The sequence below is a fragment of the Heloderma suspectum genome, chromosome 2, assembly GCF_057233095.1.
Source record: "Heloderma suspectum isolate Gila_16-S chromosome 2, 16-S_ref, whole genome shotgun sequence".
NCBI classification, from domain to species: domain Eukaryota; kingdom Metazoa; phylum Chordata; class Lepidosauria; order Squamata; family Helodermatidae; genus Heloderma; species Heloderma suspectum.
This window is the reverse complement of record NC_139459.1, coordinates 167,519,646-167,536,931: the sequence shown is the minus strand read 5'-3', so window position 1 is coordinate 167,536,931 and position 17,286 is coordinate 167,519,646. Positions and strand designations below refer to the sequence as shown.

Sequence of the window (17,286 nt, the reverse complement as noted above, 5' to 3'; positions counted from 1 at the left end):
CATGTGTCCCTAACGGCTTTAAGCCACAGCAGCATTGGAGAAAACCTCCCATGTAGACAGGCCTCAGGTTAGATAGCTTTTGAAAAAGTGTCAGGCAGATTCATGGATGGTAAGCATTGTCAACAGCTATTAATCACGATCGCTAAATGGAACCTCCATGTTTAGAAGCAATATACATTTGAGTACCAGGTGCTGAGGGCAAAGAATAAGGCTGGGGTCTCCAATATGGTGCTTGTGGGCACCAGTGTGCCCATGGACACCTCTTCTGGTTCCCTCCAGGCTCCCAGCCCCTCCTCTATTTTATTTCTTAAGGTTTCTTAACCTTTCTTAAGGTGTTTTTTTTTTAATTAAAAAAACTACTAGGAGGCTGGCATGCTGCAAAGCACCATCTTTATTTGGGTTCAGAAGAGTGCTTTTGTGTTTTGGAACTCAGACCCCACCTCTGCCTTGTACTTAGGTTCTTGGGCAAGTTACTTTTCCTTTAGTCTCACCAGTTTGCTTTCTGGGAAATGAATGTTTTGTGACCAGCTATGTCCACCATGGTAGCTACTTTATGAATGGGCAAGACCCACCCCCATGGCAATCCCTACAACTTCTGTTGCCAGAGTTGAGCTAGAGGCCTTTACAGGCTCAAACCCTTCTTTCTTGTATCATTGTCTAAATGCTAGTCAACCTAAGACAAATCTCCAGTATTTCCATGAAATGTAATTAAAGCCAATAAATGGATCTGTAACTATGCTTTAACAAGGAAGTTTTCTTAGGAAACTCCTAAATGGCCTGACATGTCTGTGGAAGTTGAGTTAGAGATGAACGGCTTCATTTGGCATTCAAAGGCATTCAGCCTTCCAAGACATGAGGGTGCACTCAAGGCCTATGCCTAGTCTACACCCTTGTGCCTTGGAAGTCTGAATCCAGTTATTTCCAGCACGCTGCATTTATTTATTTAATAATGTTTATGACTCGTTTATAGTAAAAAAAATTTCTGAGCAATGTACAAAAACAAGACTTCATATAGAGAACATGTTTATGTTTCTGGGAATATCTGTTGGAAAAGGTATGTTTTCTGTAAGCCCAGAAAGGTTGGTGGCTGCTAATTTGTAGTTCCAGAGAGTGTGTGCTACAATATTAAAGGCCTTATTCTGAACTGTGATGGAATGGACCTCCAAAATCTTGGGTACTACAAGGAGGGTATCTCCTGATGAGCATAGCAATCAGGTGGGCTGGTCAGGCAACAGGCAATCTCATTTCTAGAGGAACCAGCAAATAAGGCACGACTGACTGAATTATGATCTTTTGAGATTGGGGCGGGGTTATATCAGAAGTTGTTCTCTTTCCTCTCTAAATCTTGGACCCTCTCAAAATTCATGTTCAACTCGGTAATTTCAGGGCAGATGGCCGGCGTTGGTCCTTGGCTTCTTTGCCATCATCGGGATATGGAACCAACACTCCCAGCTCCACTGTATCGGTAAGAGCCTCCTGCCACTAAGAAGACCTGGGAGGGAGGCAAGGACTGACTGGGTATGGGAGCTATTTATTGCACAGTGGTTCAAAGGCTGCGTTGGGCAGGAGTGACTGAGAGCATGCAACTATAAATTATATTATGAGAGGCCAGCCCAAGGCATTTTGCCCAAGGTAGGGTAGCAGATGGCATCCAGGTCAAAGGGCATAGTACCCAAGGGCAGCCAAGTTATTTTGGCACCTAAAGCAGAAGATCCCACCAGTGCTTTTCCTCCTCTTTGGTAGTAAAAATACAAGAATAATAAATTAAAAAGTTAACACTTTGCTGCTCTTCCATAACACCCCAAACCAGCTGTCCGGGGAGACCACCTCACTCTGCCTAATGGTAGGGCTAGCCCTGTATCTACAGAGGAAGAAATTGCTAAAACTGGCCAACTGATCCCAAGATTGCAACTGCTCGCACACCCACCCACACCAAGAGGGCCCTGTGTGTGCACTGCAGGCATGCAGGCCAGATAGAGGGAGGATGGAAGCTACTGATGCCAGTCTATGTTGCCCTCACTCCTGGAGGAAGGGTCTACATGTTAGGCACTCTGAATCAGCCTGTAAGGTGATGTATCGTAGAAAAAAGAGCACATGGGCCCATATGTGAATTTTCTCTCTTAACTCTGTAGCACTGACTTTAATCTCCTGTGTACTCTAGAATGCTCTGCTGTAGGAAACTGAGGAGTACATATGTGGTTCACTGCATGTAATGACACGTGGACTTCTTGGCTTCAGATCAGTGTGAACTGCTGTAGCTCAGTGGCCAAGTGCGTGCCTTGCGTGCCAGAGGTCCCAGGTTCAATTCCTAGCATTTCCAGGTAGGGCTGGGAAAAGACTCCTGCCTGGCTGAAACCCTGGAGAGCCGCTGGCACTCAGCGCAGAAACGCTGAACTAGATGGACCAACGGTCTTACTCCGTATAAGGCAGCTTCCTATGTTCCAGCCGCATTCCATGGGGGTAATCCCAAGCTGACTCTCACAAACCACCACATTTCGTTGGCAGTTGGAATATATTTTCCTTTCTGTGATAAACTGTTGTACATGTCAGAATATGTACTGGCCTATATCCAGATCCAGCTGTACTTGAGTGTCAGATTTGGGATGATGTGTGTAAATAAATGGCAGCTGTGCTCCATTCCAAAGCTTGCTGCATCTCAGCATCGACTAAAGGCCTGTGGCCAATTCTGTCCCTTCTTCTCCCTGCAGTCGTCCTGCTCCTCCCAAGAGCGCCTTCACCAGCTGCCTTATCAGCCCACTGTGGATGAGCTGCATTTCCTTTCCAAGCATTTTGGCAGCACTGAAAGCATTACTGATGATGACGGGGGGCGGCGGTCTCCTGCCGTGCGGCCCCGGTCCCGGAGCCTCAGGTAAGGATGGTGCGGCCAAGACGCCCCTAAACAGCGACGCCCCTTTGTTACTTGTATGGGCATCACATATCCAGCCTTCGCTCAACAGCTTTCCTAGGGATAGATGAGAGACCCACAGTGAAGTTCTTGATGCTATATCGAATGGGATGATTAATTCTAAATGATCAGCACTCCAGTTGACTCGGGGATGACCGTAGCTAGCACTCTTCGGTGCAGGGATGAGTCTGGAGGCTGCCAAAAAATTGGGGGAGTAACTTCGTAAACAATATTTTTGGTGCAATTATCTGTGCTCTTAAACTACCCTTAGAGCAATTGTGTTGGACTGATTTAGAATACTGCATTAGAGGAGTTTTGGTCTGATTCAGCAAGGCAATTATAATACTTGTGTAAAGAAATAAGTTACCGGTACCTGCACAATTCTGAGCTACAGAAAGAGCTCCATTTTATTCTTGTTCCTTTGTGTGGAAAAGCCTCCCCCTTTCTATGTGACACGCTGCTCTCTCTCCTCCTTTAGGTCCCTCCCCAAACCCCTCCACCGTGGCCTCAGGGGCCAAACTGTTTGAAGGTCTCATAGTGTAACACTTCCCCTATAGTGACTTTTACTTTCAGTTTCAGGCTAACCCCTACCACATACTTATAAATCCAAACAATTGAATCAGAAAGTGTTCCCCAAATAGAATGCAAAGAGGTGGGAAGTGTAAAGGAATGGAAGAAATTATCACCAGGAGTTGACCCATTATTCTTTTTGCAGCCCGGGCCGGTCTCCATCCTCCTATGACAATGAGATAGTAATGATGAATCATGTTTACAAGGAGCGATTCCCCAAGGTAAGGCTGAGATAGGAGGAGGATTTCACTTGCATCAAAGACCCTCCTACCACTTTACCTGAAAACCTGAAAAATGGCCAAGCACACTGCTAGAGACAAAGGGATCAATTTCACTGAACCGCCTCCTGTTGGGAAGAGAGAGAGAGAAGCTTTTTGTATTGATTTTTTAAACTTAAATTGAATTTACATATTAAAGCAGCCTTCCCCAACCTGGTGCCATCCAGATTTGCTGGATTACAACTCCCATCACCCCCAGCCACGCTGGCTGGTGATAGAGGTTGTAGTCCAGCACATCTGGACAGTACCAGGTTAGGAAAGGCTGCTTTAAAACTTGAATGGTTTTGCTTAAAGCAGTATGGCGTTGCTTTACTTCCTCTCATTCTCCATCCTAGCATCCAAACAAACATGTTGAAAAAAATTAAGAGAGAGAGCAAGACTATCAGGATTGAGCCTAGGGTCAGAAGCAACCAGGTGCATTGATAGACAAATTGGATGTGCACTTGTCATTTATATAAATAGAAATAATGAAGAATGGAAAGATCTTCTTCCTTACAAGACTGAGACAAAAAGAGGGAGTCTGGGGCTTGGCGTACATTGTTAGATACCTAGAGAGAAAAGTGGGGTGGGGGTGATAGATAGATAGATAGATAGATAGATAGATAGACAGACAGACAGACAGACAGACAGACAGGACAGACAATGTTCCAATTCTTACTGTGACTGTGGGTTAGCTGATACATACCAAGCAATTATTTTAATTAGGAAGGTGATAAAGGAAGACCTCTCTTACCCAGAACTTATAGACCATTATTATTTTTTAATTGGGGGAGTGTAGAGAATGCAATGAATGGGGTTGTTGATGGGGGGCGTCAGGATTCTTTGGCTCATTACTTAACTTGGGGAAAGGCGCAGGGCCTAGTCTGGGTTATTTGGGAGAGTCTTCTTTCGCCAGACCCAAGAGCCTTGGTTTCTTACCCCAACAGGCCACGGCGCAAATGGAAGAGAAGCTGCAAGATTTCATCAAGAGCTATGAGCCTGACAGTGTGTTGCCCTTGGCGGATGGAGCACTCAGTTTCATCCACCACCAGGTCATTGAGCTGGCACGAGACTGTTTAGCCAAGTCCCAGGAGGGCCTCATCACCACTGTCTACTTCTATGAGCTGCAGGAGAACATGGAGAAGTTGCTGAAAGATGTGAGCATGCCAGTGAACAGATGATGCTTGGCAGGATGTACAGAGAAAGTCAGAAGCATGGCAGTGAATGGAAGATACGGGCAATAGCATTCAAAGGGGGTGCAAGGAAGCTGGGTTGGCCTGGAGTAATTTCTGGGGGGAAATCTGGAATCAAGTGCGGGTGGTGAAAAGTTCAGAAGGCAGCATCCGTGATGGGCAAAGCAAGGCATGTGGGACCAGGGAGCTTTGAGTGTAGTGATAATGAGGCCATGGAGAGGTGTGCCTTGCGGGTGCAGTGGCATTCCGTGGAGGTGATGTCAAGCGAACGCCTTCCCTAATGAGCCGCCTCTTCTATTGCTTGTAGGCCTATGAGCGCTCTGAGAGTGAGGAGCTGACCTTTGTCACGCAGCTGGTGAAGAAGCTGCTCATCATCATCTCCCGTCCAGCTCGCCTACTGGAATGCCTGGTGAGTCCTGGGGGGTGGGGGGGTGTTTGTGTGTGTGTGTAAAGCATTTGACAGGAGGACTCAAAAGTTTATGTCCCTGTTGTCCTGAGAGCCTTCCACACAATCACATCAAGCATGCCATAAACATATTTTAGTGATTAGGCAATACTCCCACAAAGGATACCCCACTGCATATAATTGATGGACGGGGGAATGGCAGCATTGCTGGGGAGTGCGGGGAGAGTGCCAAGCTGTTGTTCTCCTTCCCCCTTCTTTTTTATTCTCCAAGCCAGGGGCACATAATATGTGGACCGTATGTGGCCCTTGGCCTCTTCCAGTGCGGCCTCCGGAGCTGTAAGGACCCTGTCCAAAGTTTCTTTTCTTAGTGCTAGCGCTAGCAAGGAAAACTTTCTCTTTCTCCTGAAAGATTGGAGAAAAGGGAACTGAATCTCTTGCTAGTGCTGGCAAAGGAAAATTCTGTCTGGTGTGTGTTGTGTGTGTGGGGTGAGAGTGTGTGTTTGTGGGGAGGGAGAAGTGTGTGTGTGTGTGTGTGTGTGTGTGTTGGAATATGAATGAGTGGGTGTGTTTATGTGAGTGTATAAATGTGAGTTTGACTGCATGTGCATGAATGGGTGTGTATGTGTGCGATGTGAGGTGTGTGGGCATGTGCCCATGCGTGCCCGTGCACTCACATGTGCGGTTCCTGACACTTTGGTTGACACCCAATGCAGCCCTTAGGGCCAAAAGGTGTTGCACCCCGCTCTAAAAGCTGCAAAGGAATCCTGTAGCTGGAGTAGCAAGGAGCCACCAGAAAACTCTAAACATACATTTGAAATACTCAGAAAGTGGCAGATGGGGAGCTGTGTTGCCGGTTATTACATCACAAACAATACCCAGTTCTGCATCCGTGTTTCACATAGTAAACACAACAGCAAGCGATGTTCAGTTCGAAGGAACACTTTTATAGATACAAAATATGACACTTTCAAGTGCTGAGATATTGTTGCAGCAGAGGCACAATTTAGGGGTGATGTGTGTATGTGTGTGTGTGTATGTGTGTGTATGCTGCACAGCAAATGAAGGTGCAATAGACATTTTTTATGGAAAAGGGAAAAAACCTGAATGGGCAGAAAGGCCCTTACCATGCATGGACCACATGTACAGGCCTGGCTGCTATAACTCAATGACTTGATCCACTGGAACATTTTTCCTTTGTTCAAGGTCCGTTTGTCATTCCAGTGCACCTCAGATGTTGCTGGCCCCATTCGTCCCTAATCTGTGCATTTTCCCAAACCTTATAGTTTAAGAAGATCTGTCCTCTTGTACTCTGCAAAGTGCCATGCAAACTGGGAGTGCTATATACTTAATTAATTTATTGTATCGTAAAACTAGGTTGAGAGCCCCTGTGGGGTTAGCAGATGGGGCATCAATTTTTAAATAAATGTCACAAAAAATACAAAGAGACCTAGCCTAGAAACCCATAATGAGCACCACCTCTTCTCCCAGAGCCACCTCTTCTCCCAGAGCTGGGAAGAGAATTCAGGAGTCTTGGCTGAGGTTCTTGCCTCCAACCCAGCCAACAGTATCCACTCTCAGGGCTTCAACTGAGTTGTGGCTCGCTAGTATGAAGCATCTTATCAGCACCAACCTTGCAATAAAAAATGGAAGGGAAAACGGATGCATGTGCAGAGAACTTTTACTCTCCCCACTGGATAACCACCATCAGAACCCCCACAAGGGAGTAAGGATTTTGGGAATAATTAAGGGTGGCCAGCTGGGAGGTAGACAGATCTGATGCAAGTGCTCAGCCTGCCAGGAAGGTCTCCTGAGTTCTGGTTTCTTTAAATGGAGCTTCCTTTAAAAGCAGGCCTCAGTGGATTGTACTCCTCCATGCCAATTAGCGGTGGGCCTGCTATTTGGATTTTTCACCTCTGGCACCAAAGCGTTTTGGGCCAACCCCCTCGTGGTGGCTGTGGGGGACCCGATGGCTTGGATTCCTTTTTCCAGCCATGTTCCTGTGTGGAGGAGCTCAAGGCTGCCCTTTTCTTGCTTCATAATATTCCAGGTCTAAGCTGTAGCACTGTAAAGAGATTCTGGGCTGAATCCCACTGAGGCCTCCTGGCACAGATTAAGCCTTCCCTTCTCTCCCCCAATCCTGGCTCTGCTCTTCACCACCCAGAGGGCACAGATCATCCGCTTTCCTCCACCTGTATGGGGGAGGCTTTGAAGGTGCCTGTTGGTTTCCCTGACGACACACCAGCCAATTGTCGCCATCCGGCTCAATGGGGAGGTGGTGGTGCTGCATCGCATTGGCCAGGCGAAGGCGGCGTCTGTCGCTGTGTGTACATGGAAGCATTGCGAGCATCAGGAGCGTGAGAGTGGCTGCAGAGGGATGTGAGGGAGTGCGGAGCGCCTGATTATGCCTCCCATTCCCCACCCCTTCCAGTCTGGAACCGGAAAAAACTACACACAAAACGAGTTTTCAAAAATGTGCTTCGAAACAACAAGACATTTGTTTTTGTTTTAAAAATATTTTTCAGTATTTACTTAGCTATCCAATCCCCCCCCCATCAGACTATAAAAGGGAGTGTAGGTAGGCTGTATAATCCGCTTAAAGATTTTGCAGGTTTTTCTCCACCTGCTGTTGGCTTGTAATGTTGTGAACCACCCAGCTTTGGCTATTGAGCCGTAAAGAAATGAAATTAATAATAACAACAACAACAACAACAGTTGTTATTGTTGTTGTTGTTGTTGCTGCTGAAGGAAGTGATCACTCAGATTCTGCTCTAGCTTGATTTCCCTATTTGTGGCCAGATTTGCCTGCATCTCTCCCAAGAAGCAGCCTAGACTTCTACTGCTAGATCTGTAGCCACTAAAACCATTAAAAAACCCATGACAAAGTGATCACAATCTAACTCAAACAGGTCTCAATCTAACTCACAGACCCCTGTGACCGACTACTGCTCTGCCACATTATGCAAACTGCAGAGTTGCTGCACAACTGTTCAAACCCCTGAGATCAAAACCTCAGTCGCAGGATCTCTTCACTCGCACTACTCTTCATTCGTTCCCTAGAACAGCCTTTCACAACCCGGTGCCCTCTAGATGTGTTCGACTATAACTTCCAGAATTCCCCAGGTGGGGGATTCTGGGATTTGTAGTCCAGTACATCTGGAGGGCTCCAGGTTGGGGAAGGCAGCCCTAGAGCACCAACACAGAAATCCCTAACCCTCGGTTGTATCAGCACATTGCATCACAGCTAGTATGTGTCTGGTATCATAAGAACAGAATTGGTGAAATGGAAGGGAGCCGACTGATTAGCTAGCATGGAGCTCATAAGTTTGTAGCATCTGTACAATACATGTCATGCCAGCCATGCACTGCGGCTTGTAAACCCCCATTTTTGCAGACCTCGGTTCCCAACAGGTATCCTATATCTAAAGTGGTGCCCAAGAGGACCTCCTGCCTGCTTATAGTGGTGATATTTGTATTCCACTCCTCCAAGGAGCTCAGGACATTGTCCGTGGAGCTTCTCCCCCTTTATTCTCACAATGGCCCTGTGAAGTAGGTATGGCTGTGAGAGAGAGAGAGAGAGAGAGAGAGAGAGAGAATGCCTGGCTCAGGGTCACCCAGTGAGCTTCAGAGCTAAGCCAGGATTTGAACCCTGGTCCAAGTCCAACACCCTTCTCACCACACCCCACCAGCTCTCTCTTTTGTGGCTCCCCTGAAGAAGGGAAAGCAGCTCCTCATTGTCGGCCTCTTGCTGTTGTAGCCAGGACTGTTTATGGGGCAACCCCTAGCCCTAACTCTGACCAATTCTGCTGCACTCTAGGAGTTTAATCCTGAGGAGTTTTACCACCTGTTAGAAGCAGCTGAGGACCATGCCAAAGAGGGACACCTGGTGAAGACAGACATCCCTCGCTACATCATCAGCCAGCTGGGACTCACCCGAGACCCCTTCCCAGGTAATGGAATAAAAAGCAGCTGCAGGCAAGCGGGCAGCCCTGTGCGTACGTACCTGAGCTACGATACCTGTTATGTCGTGTGACTATAGCTGTGTGTGACTTCATGCATGTGTTAGCATGCTCATCTTATAACTCTTGTGGGTATGTGGCAAGTCACCCTTCATGTTGCCTGTTGAGTTTGGCATTATATTAACTCCAAGAAGCACTGAATTGAGTTTTTCCAGAAGGATTCATCATCCTGGACCAGTCTTATTTCCCCTGCAACATTCAGGATAACCTCTCCATAGTGCAGGCTGGTCTACTTCTTAAGCAAGGTATAAACCAACCAACCAACCAACAAAGGGTGTGATGGTGCTAATGGAAATCAGGGAGGGAGGTTAGCCAGGACATCTTCTAGTCTACTCTTGGCATATCTCCAAGATCTTAACAGAGAGGTCAAACCCATCTGGAATTCCTAGGGACAGAGTTATTAACAGGGTACCCCCCATAGAACGGGAGGGGCAGAAGGTAGATTGCGGATCACTAGCCTGTGCTAGCTGATTGCCAGAACTCTTGTGAAGCATAGTGACTTTAGGCAAATCTAGCAAGGCACTTCTGATGATGATAAGCAAGAGTGATAAGCAAGGGATCTCAGGATCCCTTAATAGTTAACAATTCGCTGGCCTGTGTTAAGGGATCCTGAGAGTGTCTTCTTGCTTTGTAAATTTAAAACATATAAGTGGACCTTGGAGATTCTAGTAAAAACAAAACAAAAATGTGGACGTTGGAAGATTGAAGTCATTCCACCCACCCCTGCTGTAGAGGTATGATTATGACAGGGGATTGGGATTCTTTACATCAGGGGTGGGCAACGTGTGGCTTTCCAGCTATTTTGGCCTACAACTCCCATCATGCCTCACCATTGGCTATGCTGGCTAGGGCTGATGGGAATTGTAGGCCAAAACATCTTGAGGGCCACAAATTGTCCTGTCCTGCTTTAAATAGAGAACAGACTCTGCAGTGGGCTTTGGGCCAATGCTGGCTGGACCCAAAGCCTCTTCTCATCTTGACGTTGGGGCCTAGTTCTTACTGACTCTTGACTCTGAGACCTAGTTGTCACCAAGATTGCAAGCCTGTGACTTAAGTAGAACCATTTCACACTGCATGTAGAGGCTCACAGGATTGAATGCTCCTCCATACAAAACAGTTCCCACCAAATAGAAAGCATCCACGTCCAGTGCTCGTATTATGGTGGAAAAGGTGGTGTGTGGGGTGGGGGGGAGGCTTAATGAAATGCAGAACCCCCACCCCTTGACTTCTCCCAATTTTAATCAAATCATGGACTGCCTGTAGCCTCCTAAAAGCAGTAGCTAAGGGGTCTGTCTCGAAAGGTAAGGGAGCTGGACTTCCTCTCCCCACAGCCCTTTAATTTGAGGCATGCCAGGGAGGAGGCTAGGTTAGAACCCTTTTCTTTGACACTCTAGTTTTCTATGTGTAGGGATTTTTAAAAAAAATATGGAGGAGCATTTGGCCATGTGAGCCCCTATCTGCAGTCTGAAGTGGTACAGCCCAGACACCGATTTGCCACTGAGGGCTAGGGCTGGGCTCAGGGCTGGCATTTGCACCTGGCATCCTTGGCAGGGCCTGCTGATGATGCCTATCCTGGGCCCCCTTCTCTTTTTTTTCTGGACCAGCCCAACAAGCCACAGCAGGGGACTGGATCTAGCCACCATTTAAATTTCCCACAATGCCCCAAACTAGCACAAGGAATTAACGGAGTGCTGCCAAGAAAGCCTGCCAGGTCCACTGGCGGAGGAGGCCCCCACTCCACCCCAAAGGACACTTTTCCAGAGCCCCCTCAGACCTGTAGCAGGCCCTGCATGGGCTAGTTCATACAGACATGAGCAGCTGTTTTCTTCCCTATTTGATCACGTATCCTGGATGGGTGACCACCTGGAGAAAAGCAAAAGCCCCTCCCATGTGTGAATCTGCCTTATGATTGAAAGCTAAGGCTTAGGAGGGTAACTAGCAGTTTCGAAATGGTGCTTTCCTGTTTTTGCTTGCTCCGGTCTCAACATCACTCCTGTCATACCTTTTACTTCCCTCAATAACCTTTTTCTTTTTTACCTTAAATTGTGCGGAACTAGATAACTTGATGCCTTGAGTCCGTGAAATCAAGGAATTCTGAACTACTAGAGATGGCAGATCCCAGGAGTCAGGCTGTGCTTCTTGCTTCATCTGGGTAGATTGAGGGACAGGCTGAACACGAGGCAGGAGACATGTAAGACAGACTTAGCTGTAGGCACCGGGGCTCAGGATTTGATCAGAGCAGTGCAGGAGGAGGGGTCGCGTAAGCCTTTCTCCTCAGACTGGTTTCCCCTCAGACTGGTTTCCCAATCAAAACTGGCCCTCCCCAGCTATTTTTCTCCCCGCAGCGGGGGGGCGGGGGCGGTAATGGACCTGTCATGTGTTGTTTGACCCAGAGACTGGACTGATAGTTGGCCAAGGGGGACCTTCCTGGAGTCAGAACTCGCATGTCAGCTTGGGGGAGTAGAGGGGCTCCCAAGGTCCCAGGGGCCAGAGGGACCTTCACACATTTCCACATAAGGATGGTTTATTTGTTACGCAGATGAGTTAATTGCTTTAGCTTGTTCACGTAGATTTTCATGCCTGCAAGTTAGCATACACTTTTGTTAGCCAGTGCTGCCATCAGGGCAGGACTCTGGGCAGAAGGAGCAACAAAGTCTAGGGACCCCCAAACACTGCAGGGCTAGCTTGCCACGTTTTGAAGTCACTGAGCTGTTACACGTTACCATCGAAAGACGAGCCCCTCTTAACATCAAGTCCAGAGTCTAAAATTACCGAACTGCACCACTGCTGTCAGCATCTGTGTTACAGTGTGCACATGTGCGCGTGCATACTGCTGCGTTTGCGTGAACAGGGTTTCACAGTTGCATTTGTCTTCCGGTGTGACTGTGAGTAAAACTGCCAGTATATGCAGTTATATGTATATGCAGTTATATGCAGTAAAACTGCCAGCATGTGCACACAGGTGTTTGCATATCTGCTACTAAGGTGTGTATTAAGGTGCACGCAAACATGTTTGTGTTAGCAAGTGCATGTTTGTGTCTCCTGCTATGTCAGCTAGATGCATGTGTCTCCCACATACACATGCGCACACACACGCACGTTAGTTAGTTAGCATGCCACGCTGTGTGCATGTATGTCCCACATGCCTGTGCATTCGTGTCTATGCATGGCTACGCATATGTCTAGGTTTCGCCCTTTCTGTGCTTTCATGGATGACAATGGGGTCGCTAAAGCCGTGTTCCCTTGGCTCTCCCTTTGGCTCTTTCCAAACCCTGTTGTCGTCAGATGTGCTGTATGTGGAGGAGCACGACAGCGGAGGATCCAACACACCTGAGACAGAGGAGTTCACGGAGGTCAGTACACAGGGTGCAGCTGTGCCAGTCCCACCCCAGATCTTTGCTGTCTGCCTCAGCTTTTCTCTCGCACACACATGCACAGCCTTGTCTTACCCTGTTCGTTGGTGCTGCTGCTGCTGCCACAACCAAAGCCATTTGGTTGGTTTTGGCAGAAAGCAAGCTGCTGTTGTTACTAGGCCTCAGACTAAGAGCAGACATCTCTGCTCTTGCTTTGGAAAATGAACAAAAGGAAACTTAGCTTCATTGCTACTGGCTTGTGTGGGGTGGGTGGGGGTATCTAAAGCCAAGTACTTGGCACTGCCCGCGTTTCTGTTCTGGCAGCAACTGAAAGTAGGAGTCAAACTAGACATTAATTGCATGAATGGAATTGACACAAACCGTTTTGTTGCTTAAATAGCAGCCCCTGTAACCTTCAAAGGGTGCTTCCATACGAGGCATTTATGGTGCTATCGCCCTGCCTCAATCACGGATGTTTACAGGGGGTCCAGACTAGTCCAAATGACAACTTCTTCTGCTCATGATCCTCCCGTGTTTTCTTGCGCCTTATTCCATCTTTTTCCTTAACACAGAAAATCCGTTAAGGTGAAAAAGATGGAACATCTGCTCAAGGCCTTCTGGTTGCTAGCACCAGGAGTCCTCCCCTGGGAAGGACCCACAGTCCCATGGCTTTACATAACCCCAAAATATGCAAGTTTTGCATTCATGCAATTAGCATTGCATCTAGTTTGGCCCTAGGGTGGGGATTCATTTTTACATGGTGATAGTTGGGTACCTTTTAGGCAAATTAAGCATATAATGTTTATTCATACAAGAGAGCCAATTTAACTGTCTGATCCTCTGTGTCTTTACATCAGAAGCAAATCCCTCTGAGTTCAACAGGACTGGGGGTGCTTCCAGATGGAGGGGTCCTTGTGCCACCACTCCAAAGGCCTTGTGCAGCTATTCCATCTTTTCTTACTTAATGGATTTTCCACGGTAGGAGAAAAGAGGGAAGAAAAAGTTGGAAGACATGGAAAAGCTATGAGTGGAAGATGCCAAGATCTGACCCCCCCCCCCTTAAGATTCCACAAATGAGACAGGGCAATAAAAGTTAGCTTGCCAAGGATTTCAGCAAATAAATCGATACAACATTAAGATACATCTAACGTTATTTCTAAAACTATTTAATCTAGGGCTGATTGATTGAAGCTTTTAAAATGGATTTAACTGCTCTGTTCTTGATGTATTAATGATCCATTTTAAATGAATGTGTATGTTACCAAAATCTTAATCTAGGGCCAGGATCCAAAGAGCTGCTTAGGCCCGTGCAAGGGATTTGCACCACCCCATCACATGTTCGTTTTTTGCCTTTATGCAACTGACACCCTCACCCCTGGTATCATATTGCAAGCTTCCCTCGGCTTCAGCAGGTATTTTGAGATGTGCAATAGAGAAGCTGCTGTTGCCAAAAACAAACCCAGCACCCCCCTGGGCTCTCAGACCTTGTTTCATGGTGCTTTGGCTATGGGCTTGGGTCCCTATTTTGAGATATTGAAGGATGTTTCGGGTTACTTGCAATGTAATACAAGAATGCTACCTCTCATTGTTACAAGGCTAATATTAACTTTTTAATTTCCCATTTAGTGGAACCCAGACAGTGAAATAAATGTGCTCGTAACAAAGACCCCCCACCAGTTAATCAACTAAGACTTAAGCTGATGGATCTGTTGGTTAAATAAATTAAAGCTTGCAGACCTAGTTATGCATTTCACATGTTAGGTGACTCCCTGGGAGCTGTAGAAGCAGCTGAAACCTGCCTACCCTGAGTTCAGCAGAGGTGGCAGCAGGGCCAAGGATGGCAGCCCACATGCTGACTGGGAATGCTGGGAGTTGCAGTTGAACACATCTGGAAGGCACCAGGTTGGGGAAGGCTGCTTTCAAAGGTGCCAGTGAAGCTGTGTACTGTTAGAGAAGTGCACTCCGGGATTCCTTGCAAAGCAGCAGATAATGCTGCAGTACAATTCTTGGAGCACTACACAGTGACAACAATTGGAGATATACCAGAAAAGATAAGGTGGCAGGCAAATGGAGAAAGCCCCATTGGGAAAGAGCAGGAACAGGTGTGGTGGAAGTGGGGAAAACTGCACGGGGTTCCCCATCCATCTCCTCCCGCCCACACCCCCTTAGGATGGAATTCAAAGGTCCAGCCAGGCATTCAAGGCAGGAGGAGAAGGAAAATTCATAGATCTAGGAGACAGGTGGAAGAGAGTTGAGGAATGGGCAGAAGGGAGAGGAGCCCAGATGGCTCAGACGGAGTTGGAAGAGGAGGAGCATGACGGGAGACATGGGACTGGTAGGTGGGTGAGAGGGGAAAGTTAGGAGAAGAGATGGCAGTGGAAGAAGGGTTTGACAAGGAGCATAATGGTCAAATGGAAGAGAGAAGAATGTGCAGGGATGCTGGGTGGAGGGGCAGGAGGATCTGGGCAGAGGGTGAGTGGAAAGGAGATGGGCAGGAAGTCCAGGAGGCTCTTAGTTATACCGTATGGGAGGTGTACTGGTCCCATGTCCTGCTGGGTCAGTCCCAGCCTGGAATCTGCTTCCTCCGCTCCCCTCTGCCACGTCACACTCTGTTCATTATAACCTGATGGCATTTGAGTGCCACCTTTGGACAGCAAGGGGTGCATAGGGAGGCACTCCTGGTGCTTACCCCACAGTGGGGGAGGCTCTTGGCCCTCCCCTTCCCTCTGGGCGATTCACCAAGGCCTGCGGGTGGGACTCTTCCAGAAGCATCGTAAGGCTCATCAGGTGCTCTTTGGCCACTGGGGTTCAGTCGATAGAAGGCTGGGGGGATTTCAGTATTGATGATGCATGTTAGCTTATTGAATTCGAATGGCGTATTTACACTTGATTTGTAAACCGTTGCAAGCCACTTCAAGCCTTTGAGATGGGAGGGAGGATGAAAGCATGCTCAGCTCGAAAGAAATGATGGAGCGCAACAGCAGCATGAAGCCAACGGTGCGTCCCAGGTTACTTTACCTCAGATGCAAGAAACCTGGGGCAACCCCCCTCCCGCATTCATCCACGCTTCCCTGAATAGGTGTTGCATTTTTCATTGAGCAAAGAGCAAGCTAAGGGAGAAGGGGTGTTAGGTCCGACCTTACTGTCATGCAGAAACAGAGAAGAGAGCAGCAGTGCGGCGCAAGTATGCAATGGCACCAACTTCCCGAGGGGAGCCGTGGAGGGCGTGGAAGCTTTGGAGCTTTCACACACAGCTGAAAAGGCAGGAAGCATCACTCATGGGACAGCTGTTGTGCCAACACCGGGCAGAGGATCAGAGAAAGTGACAATGTGGTGCCCACAGTGGCTGCTCCCCACCCTCTGAGGCTGCAGTTCCATAGGTGAAGGGGCTTCTTCACACAGAGTAGTGGCCCATTTGTTTGGGTCAGAAGGGCTAGACAGACAAAACCTTTCCTGCACTCCAGTTGACCTCAGCTGCAGTCCAGCTATACCCCAACTGGGGGGCGGGGGTGAGCCAGAAACAGTCCGAATGAAGCCAGGAGTAAAACGTCCCTTATACATGTTACAAGGGTCCTTAGAACTATACACGTTAATTAAGAGTTAAGTAGAATGTGATTTTTCAAAAAATGGCTGCATGGATTATTCCCCTGTATGAAATATGGTTATTCTTTAGTAAAATGAAAGAAATGCTGGAGTCTAGCCAGCCTTACCAGGCCAGGTGGAAAAACAGCCCAGGATCAGGGCCGTGGTTTCCCACAACTCCCTGCTCAGGTGCTTCTGGGATAGTTTGGGATAAGAATGACGCAATGGAGGTTACAAAGAGGAGGCTACAAACATCAGATGGAATCTCTTATGCTTCCTGTGCTTTATTGCTAAGTTCTTGTCGGTGTGACTAACACATGGCTGGCTTGGGGACTCTTCTTGGCAACAGAGAAGACACATGAATAACTCCTTATCAGGTTTCTGAATCAGTGAGTGGCTCTACCACCAAGGTTCCTGTGACATCAGATCCTGAATGCTGTTGCATAGTCAGGGATCCCCATCTTACATTTGTGCTTCTTCCGTCTTTGCATTTCCTGCATCTGTGAATCAAATGGAAGAACCTGCATTGGCTAGTATGCATATACAGTTTCAGAATGGCTCTCTACCACTTTCCGGTACACTGTTCACAAGTGCTGAATTCCAGATTGAATCGCAGGGTTAACCGGTGTAAACAAAGAAGAAGGCATCCCAATAGGGTGGGGGCACTGTCTCCATATGGACTGCTTATGCCTTCACACCCTGTATATTTGCCGTTACAGAGTCGTGGGACTACTCCAAAGCCAAAGAAGCCACCAGGAGAAGGAGACTTTGAAACAATTAAACTTATAAGCAACGGAGCATATGGGTGAGTGAGTTTACTCAGACACTAAGCTCCTTGGATCTGCCTATATGAAAGGATCTCTACTCCTGGTTCAGCACTTTAGCTCCAAATCCAGTCCAGTTGATTATCTAAGCCAAAGATTCTGTTCCCATGGCGGTGGAGTAGGCCAGTGTGCTCTTCTCTACCACATCCACAGCAAAATGTATGATTCAAGCAGTCCATA

The 17,286-nt window shown here is 47.6% G+C and overlaps 1 protein-coding gene across 1 annotated transcript in view; it reads left to right on the top strand.

Annotated features, from left to right (window-relative positions):
* Nucleotides 1-17,286, top strand: part of MAST1 (microtubule associated serine/threonine kinase 1) — a 62,602-nt gene that overhangs the window by 21,062 nt on the left and 24,254 nt on the right. Inside the window, exons 4-11 of the mRNA XM_084832205.1 lie at nt 1,387-1,465; nt 2,709-2,869; nt 3,621-3,696; nt 4,680-4,889; nt 5,233-5,334; nt 9,146-9,278; nt 12,633-12,700; nt 17,002-17,087. Coding sequence (XP_084688331.1) covers nt 1,387-1,465; nt 2,709-2,869; nt 3,621-3,696; nt 4,680-4,889; nt 5,233-5,334; nt 9,146-9,278; nt 12,633-12,700; nt 17,002-17,087 — 915 coding nt within the window. The remainder of the gene's footprint in view (nt 1-1,386; nt 1,466-2,708; nt 2,870-3,620; nt 3,697-4,679; nt 4,890-5,232; nt 5,335-9,145; nt 9,279-12,632; nt 12,701-17,001; nt 17,088-17,286) is intronic.